At 43.4% G+C, this 8,492-nt stretch overlaps 1 protein-coding gene across 1 annotated transcript in view; it reads left to right on the top strand.

The window, feature by feature from the left end:
- The first annotated feature begins 7,740 nt into the window (after positions 1 to 7,740).
- The window catches only part of ALG9 (ALG9 alpha-1,2-mannosyltransferase), a 640,871-nt gene continuing 640,119 nt past the window's right edge, over positions 7,741 to 8,492 (top strand). The window contains exon 1 of the mRNA XM_085645802.1: positions 7,741 to 7,878. Coding sequence (XP_085501928.1) covers positions 7,844 to 7,878 — 35 coding nt within the window. The 5' untranslated portion in view covers positions 7,741 to 7,843. The remainder of the gene's footprint in view (positions 7,879 to 8,492) is intronic.

The following is an 8,492-nucleotide window of genomic DNA, read 5'->3' as shown; positions in this document are numbered from 1 at the left end:
TTAGATAAAATCTATCCCAGTCGCGGGATCATCAGTTCATAAGTTCAGCATTCAAATTTGAAACAAATTTCATGTTCAGGGGCTCTTGGCATTCGTCCTGGATTTGTCGTCATGATCATGGCTTTTCAGTTTTTGTCGAGTGGGCAAGGTCACAGGCAGCGCGAAGCTTCCTTGCAAAATTTCCATCAACTCGAATGCAGGCTGCGGGTGGTAGCCATTTTCTGGTAGGCCTAATGGGTTAACTTAAGCAAATAGAACATAAAACAGAATTACTGCACAGAAATGATTATACAGTGTTATTCCCCTGCTAATACCCTTATGTGTATGTATTTATCTAGCCATTTGCGACATCAAAAGCTATTAATGCATATTAATTATATGCGCAAAACACAATAACATTTACATAAGCAACATCTATTTCTGTCAGTTTGCTCACCAGCTTAGTTCACTTATTATTTTAGCCATGCAATAGCATTCCCACGTGTAATTCTCTTGTTAATAAGGTTGGTTATACAAAACTCGACAAACTTTTAATAGTTAATAATTAATCAGTAGTACTTTTAATTATAACATGCGAAAATGAAACAGGTATTCAGGTTTAAAGTAAAAACCCTGCTCCATCATAAGTACATGGAGGAATGCATCACATGTTAAAAGTGACTCACAATGCAACACATCCTCCCTCTTACAAAAAGAAATTCATGAAACCTTTTTAAACATGGGTTAACTAGTCTGACATAGTGTCTGAGAGTTTTGATGGCTACACTATTGTCATGGATGGCTACATAATTGTAATAATAGAGTTCAAAAGTAGAAGTGCAGAAATTAAAATGTATATTGCAGTTAAAGGATTAAATATCCTGGGATGGAAAGACCAGTGGAAATTAGGCATAATTCTAAATCCGTGTGCAAAAGAACTGGTAATGCTAGATGAGGAAGTGTTTGGAAAATAGGTAGCATCCATGGGAGTAGACAATGGAGAGGAGTAGCTCAAGAGTCTTTTTAAAGGTGTTTTCTCAAAAAAATTAGGGAAATTTGAGAATTTTTCACACTAAATTAAGTTGAAAGGTAACAGCATCCCAGTCATGCAAAAATTGAGAGGGGTACCGATTACCATGAGAGATGAGCTGAGGGATATGCTGAATGAATTGGTTAAGGAAGATTTTATTGAAGAAACTGAATCCGCTGAGTGGGTCCCTTCCATTGTTTTGGCCCGCAAGCCTGATCAAAAGGTGTGTTTGTGTATGGATTTGAGGGCGTTAGATGCAAATATATTGATCAATTGCCATTCCCTACCCAACATTAATGAGGTTGTGTGGATGTTGGAGGGAGCAAAAGTATTTTTGACTCTTGACCTCAGGCCATTTTGTTGCAAGAAGACATGATCCAGAAACGTTTTGGTAAGTTTAATTGTAGCAGCACAGCATACCGTCCTGCAGGCAGGGCAGAAACCAAACTAATGGAGTGCATTCAAGAACATCCACAATCAACGTTCTCATAGAATGCACTCAAAAGATAACACAGTATGTCTAAGTACATGGAGGAATGCATCACATGTTGAAAGTGACTCAAAATGCAACAATCTTTCTTAAACAAGTGTACACAATGGTTAAAAACAAACAATATAACATGTGCAAACGATGTGACATTCACTTATCTTCAAGCATTGAAAATCAAAACACAGCACAGCTCGCACTTCCTGCATGTTCAATTCCGTTGATATGGCCACAGAGGGGTCTCTGCAAGCGCCGAGCTCTGCAACAAAAAAGAGCAGTAGAGTGAGTGTCTGGTTCAACCCCGTTGTGACTTGTGAGTGCCATTTTTTATTTTATTTATTTATTTAGTGCATTTTTATAAAGCGCAGACATTACCCGAAGGTGTCAGAGCGCTGCACAATAGAGCTAGTTACGTTACAAGAGAAAAGTGGTACACAAAATAGAATACAAAGAAAAACAGGACACTAAAAATGAAGGGTACACAAACACAAAATTCAAAACAGCACGCAGGGGTGAGGAATGTACAGGAAAAAATACAAATTTACAATGAAGAGCGAACTTTCAAGAGGGGCCTGAGAATGAAAGTATTAGTTCTGAAAGTGTCTTTGGAAGAGAAGAGATTTGAGATCAGCTTTGAAGATCCGAGTAGAGGAGGTGGCACATAGCAATGGGGGAAGTGAGTTCCAGATTCTCACTGCATTGCCTGAGAAGGATTGCGCCATCGATCTTTCCCTTTTGAAGACGGGGGGCTCAAGCAGAAGCTTTTCCGCATTGCGAGAGGGTCGAGAGCCTCTGGACAATTTCAATTTATTTGCCAGGTAACAAGGGGAGGACGTGTGCAAGGCTTTGTGTGTGATGCAGGCAGTTTCGTAAATAGATCTTGCCTCGATCGGAAGCCATCGAAGAGAGGACAGGATAGAAGTGACGTGGTTGCTTCGTTTAGACCCTGAAATGAAGCGAGCCGCTGAATGGAGGATGGATTTGATAGGGGAGAGGTGGGATTTGGGTAGGCCCGTCTGAAGAGAATTGCAATGATCCAGTCTTGAGAGAACCAGCGATTGTACCAAGGTTTTTTATTCTTTCTCCGGGAAGAACCGACGGATCCCCCACAGAAGGCGCAACAGGTACCGTGCGTTCTTGGCAATAGAGTTGATGTGGGAGATTAGGTTGAGTCTTTTGTCCAGAATGACACCTAGGGATTTAGCGCTGTCGACAATGATGGGTTTGTTGTTGAGTAAGTTCAGCTGATCCATCCACGATTGAACAGGAGGAGGGGATAGAGAGGTAGAAAGGAGGAGGAATTCAGTTTTGGCGGGATTTAGAATGAGTTGGTGAGCTAACATCCAGTTGTGAATGGAGTTGAGAGTAGTGTTGACTAGTGAAAGATCTTGTGCGGAAGACACCTTGAGGTAGATTTGAGTGTCATACACATAAAGATGATAATGGATCCCATATTTGCTTAGGAAGTTCCCTAATGGTTCCAGGTAGAGATTAAACAGAGTGGGTGCCAGGATAGAACCTTGAGGGACGCCTTGACCTACAGCCAATGGAGATGAAAGACTGTTCGCTATCATAATCATTTGGGATCTGTCCGAGAGGAAAAAGGCAAACCATTTAAGAACTGTGATATCCAATCCCATTCTCTTTTGAAGAGTGTTGAGGAGGGTGCTATGATTAACAGTGTCGTAGGCTGCAGAGAGGTCTAGAAGAATCAGAAGACAAGATTCCTCAGAGTCGAGTATATGCAGCGCATCATCAATCACTTGCAGCAGGGCTGTTTCAGTGCTGCAATTTTGGATGAAGCCAGATTGGAAAACGTCGAGGAGATTATTATCCATAATATGTAGGGAGAGTTGTTTCGCAACACATTTTTCGGTGATTTTCGAGAGAAAAGGGAGGTTGGTGATAGGGCGGAAGTTGTTGAGGTCGTTCGCATCAGCGATTTTTTTTTTTAGCAGAGGGGTAACCTGTCCTGATTTAAGGGCAACAGGGAGGGAGCCTTGACTGAGGAAGAGATTAACTAGCCCGGTCCAGTAAGAGAGAGTATGGGTGTAGAAATCGATGGCGATGACGCTAGAAATGGGGTCAGAAGAGTGGTTGGATGGTTTAGTTTTGAGGATGCATTTGAGAAGGTCATCTTCCGAGATGATGTCAAAGTATTGCCAGGTGACTAAGGATTTCCGCTCCTCAAAGGGGGTGGGGTGGGCGACCTGATCCACCAGTGCTTTGACCTTTTCATCAAAGAAAATAGCGAAGTCGGCTGCTTTCTTTGTGGAGTCCTCGGGCTTAGTAGTTAGGGGAGAACAGTTTGGGTTTTTGATGAGGTTAAAAAGTTTTTCGGGTCTGTTTTTGGCTGAATCAAGGAGGGATCTGAAATGTGATGCTTTTTCATGGAAGATATGGTTCTGATATTTGGATCATGCTGAACGTAACAGAGAGAGATTGGAGGTGGAAGGAGATTTTCTCCAATGTTTCTCCAGGATTCTAAGGTTTTTCCTTTCATGTTATGTTATGTCATGTTATTGAGTTTTGTATAGCGCGGCAAATACCCGGAGGTGTCCTGGCGCTGTCATGAAAACTGGGAGGACTTGGGATGGGAGCAACAATACGGATACCTGGGCCTATTCATTCCGGAACAGCCAGGTCTTTAGTTCCCTTCTGAATAATAGGAGATCCGTCGTAGTTCTAAGATACGGCGGAAGTTCGTTCCAGGCTTTAGCAGCCCCGTAGATGAAGCTCCTGCCTCCCCACCGCGCTTTCCTAATGCGTGGGACATGTGCCAGGTTGGCTGATTTTGAACGAAGACATCTCCCTGGCACATACCAGTGTAATCTGTTCTTCAGAAATTACGGAAAAGGGTGGTAGGGAAGGCTTTCATTTGAAGGGAATTCCTGAAGATGATAGCGACACCGCCCCCAATTTTGTCTGATCTGTCATTTCTGAGGATAGAGTAGTCTGTGGGTACCAGAAGATCAAACAAAGTGTGAGAGGAGTCATTAAACCAGGTCTCAGTGAGGAAGAACATGTCAAGATTCTGGAGGGTGATAATGTCAGAGATTTCCAATTTGTGTTTGATTGCCGATCTGCAGTTGTGGAGCAAGCAGTGCAGCTTTGACGCAACTGTTTTGGTGATGGGGGTGTTAGGGCTGTTAAGGGAGATAGGGATAAGATTCTTGAATGAGGGTGCCCGGTAAGAGGGAGGCTGGTAGGTTCTGACAGAGGAGATGGTCTGAATAGTGAACTGCGTAGAATTATTTGGAGGGGAAGGTGGAGGGGGAGTGATGCTGGTGGTCTTGTAGCTGGCTAGTAAGTTGGAGATGTCTGTAGAGGACAGACTGTGGTTGGCTTTATTGGGGCGCGGGAGCACGGAACTCTTCGGGAGGATATTAGGGAAGGGGGACAGCTTGGCGCTTAAAAGTGAGATGGACGCTTCAAGCTGGGAAATAGAAGACATGAGAGAATCAAATGTATTTTCCGGGGAGAGGAGAGCTGAGCACGGAGTGTTGGGTGGCTCGATGGATAAGGGCAGGAGTGTGGAGGGTGAGGGGGGACGGGGAGGGGTGGGGGAACGGGAAACGGGAGGGAGTGCAGGGAGTGAGGGAGGACGGGGCAGGGTGGGGAAACGGGATAAGGGAGGAAGTGCAGAGGGAGGGAAGGGAGGGGTGGTGGAGTGGGTGGGGAGTTGGGGAGCAAGGGTAGAAGGTGGGGAAAGATGGTCGGCGATAGGAGTGGATGGTAAAACAGTGGTGGAAGGAGAAATATTTTTACTGGTGTTGAACAGAGGGGAAGAGTAGAGATCATAAATAGGAGGAGAAGGTTGAGGAGTAGGAGGGGGGTCAAATGAAGGCCAAAGGTAAGGGGAGAAGAGAGGAGAAGAGGCTGAACGGGGGAGAGTGGGGGGTCCAAGGAAGGCCAGAAGTATGGGGAGAAAAGAGAGGATGGTGCTGGACAGGTACTGTAGGTTATGAATAGGGCTCCCAGTTTTCCATTTTTACTAATTTTTACAGATAAATACAGACAGAAAACTATTTTTTTCCTGTCTGTATTTATTTTTAAATACAGAAAAATACGGAAAATGTGTCTTCTTTGGATATTTTTTTCTACTGTCAATCATGAGTGCCAGGTCAGTAAGTGTATAGATTGAGAGATAGGGCAGATGAAAAAAGACAATACATTTCCTAATTAAGCTTAATTAAGTGCAGATCTACAGTTATTTATGCTATTTTGCAATGCAAGTGTTTTCAGATAATGCTATTGCACTGTATACTGCTGAAACCTTTTGGACATTCAAATGCGAATGTACATTTATCAGTCAAATAAATGTGGAAAATACCCATGGCAGCTTCATTTATACAGAAAACACAAAATAGAAATGGATAAATACAGACAAAATGACCAAAAACATAAATATGTTTAAATAGACGGAAATGTAGAAAAAATAAACACCATAAAACCGGGAGCCCTAGTTATGAACGGTGAATGAAGGGGTACAAGTGAAATGCCATGCCAGAACTGGATTCAGGAGGTCTCCAATGAGACCAGCACAGCCAGCTGAGTCCATGTCACTCGGGCAGTGCTATAACTTTGAAGCAATGGTGTAGCTCTTGTTTTTTTTTTCCCCACCATTCTTGCTTGAGAAGCTCAAAAGGAGTTCCGCTAAAGCGCATGAACACAGTACTTTGCTGATGAGAAACTGATGAAACACAAGGAAGAACAGGATATAGAATGCCCACAACCAATCGTAACAAGGAAATGCAGCTGGCCACGTCGTGTGCAAGGCGACATAGAGGGGGACAGGATCCTAGTGTTGCTCCCCTGCTGCAAGGGTGGCCAAGCCCATCTGGCCACCGTGGAGGGAAAGGTGGATCATCCCCTCAGTTTATGGCCTTGGGTTGTCAGGAGGGGAGGAGTGGACTAGGAGGGCTAATAAGATCTGTTTAGTCAATAAACTTGCAACATAGTTTATCCACAAAAAGTGTCTCTGTCATTTATTATGTTGCACGCAATTTATTGTTGTAATTTCAGGGTCCTCAAATTCTCAAAGCGCCAGGGGTAGCAACTCTAATTAAAGTGACAAGCACAAGGACAAATAAGAAGTGAAGGCAGATGTAAATTCCGTAAAAGATATGTTTAATACAGTAAGCCTAATCGCTGTTCAAATGTAATCTTGTGTGAATTTACTATTTATATATAGAACTCTAACCACTAGTATATGTAGTAGACCTTTGTACTTACTACCATTCCTATGTGATTTTGAGTGTTTCCGTTTGTATCTTTCCTTGAGTGACTTTACAACTTGTACATTTGCAATTTTATTCTGTTTGTATATTTTCCTTGAATGACTTTACAACTTGTACATTTGCAATTTTTTCTGTTTGTATCTCTTATGTAACTCATGCAATCCAAAGTCCTTATGTAACGCAACTGGTTCTTTTGTACAGAGCTCTGACACCTTCGGGTAATGTTGGCGCTATATAAAATCGCATTAAATAAATAAAATAAAAACAAAATAGATTTCACAAGCACTGCAAACCTAAAAATGACAAAACAATGAAGTAGTACCTTCACAAAATGTGCCACACAATGTGCCTTTTCTTGCCGTATAATTTACTCAACTCTGCCGCATAATTTGACCCTCCCCTATCGCATAATTCCAGTGGCCGTGAAGATACTTGATATAGTATAGTCCTACTTCGATATCAATTGTTCCTGTTTAGCTTTTGAAAATCTGGCGAAGTCGTTGTGAGTGATCAGAGCAATACAATGCCTTCAGCACGTCGAGATCGACAAAGTATCATTTCACCCCGTTTATAAAGCGCGAGAAAGATACACGGAAACCCAAGAAAATGAGCCGTGCGTGGCCCGGCAGGGAGGCAGAACGTTACGCACGCGCTCAAGATTATTGTTATAGGCGATAAACAGCCAATGAAAGATTGACAAGAGCGCTCACAGTCGAGCCCTGCCAGGTTCCCGATGCGTTCAGCTACAAAAACCAATGAAAAGCTAACAATATTTTGTTCAGCCAACCGAAATCTACAGAGCAGACCACGACATCCTACGCCCAACGAACAACCGCAACGAGTTTTTTCAGCCAATCCCAAATCAAAATGCAGTCCTTGCTGTTTCATAGCCAATAAGTAACTGATGAAAGCGTTCACGCCTCAAACAGGAGTTTTTTTCGTCCAATAACGAGCCGGCATACATTTTGGCGACTGATAAAATATGTTTTCGTCATGCTGATTGGTTTTGAGGACTTAGGCGCCACAGCTGTAGTTCTTCTGAACGCAAGGAACTGTCCAGGGAAATTCTGCAAAGGTGGCTTCCCTGCTCACAGGAAAGGTGTCAGGATGGCTGAAACCAACAAGAAGGACTTAACAGAAAAGTAGGAATTGTCTCTGACTGGGGCTCCATGTCATTAGAAGAAGGGTGGAGGAAAACAACAATAAGGACTGTCACTATTCAGAGGAAGGACTGAGAGTCACTCAAATGATACTGTCATTCAGACGAGGCACTGTCCTAAGAGGAGCCGCTATCAGTCCCTCGTAGTAGGCACTGCCTATAGAAGAGGGTCTGTCACTCAGCGGATGACTACGACTACCCCATTCATTGATGGAAGGAGTAAGCAAACCGCAGAACAGCTGCTTTCATTCAGAGAAAGGGTTGCGACCCATAGGATGGTCTGCCAGTGCCACTTAGAGGAGGGTCTATCATTCATAAGACAGTCACTAAATGGAGGTATACTGCCCTGCCTGCCGTCAACAGAGGTGCTGTCAATCATTGAATGTGTAAATCTCTCACACGAGGGACTGTCACTGGGAAGAGGGTGATTCACTCAGAGAGATTCTGTCTCACGTGAGAGGCTGTCACTCAGAGTGTCTGTCACTCAGGGAGGTACTGTTGCTGAGGTGAAGAGCTGTCAATCACTCATAATAGGCTGTACACGAGGGAGACACTGTCTATAAAGCAAGGGTTAGGCACGTAGAGGAGGGCTTACAG

Source organism: Triturus cristatus, chromosome 3_1 (genome assembly GCF_964204655.1).
Source record: "Triturus cristatus chromosome 3_1, aTriCri1.1, whole genome shotgun sequence".
Taxonomy (NCBI): Eukaryota; Metazoa; Chordata; class Amphibia; order Caudata; family Salamandridae; genus Triturus; species Triturus cristatus.
The sequence above is the reverse complement of the archived record's forward strand: the minus strand, read 5'-3'. Positions and strand labels throughout refer to the sequence as shown.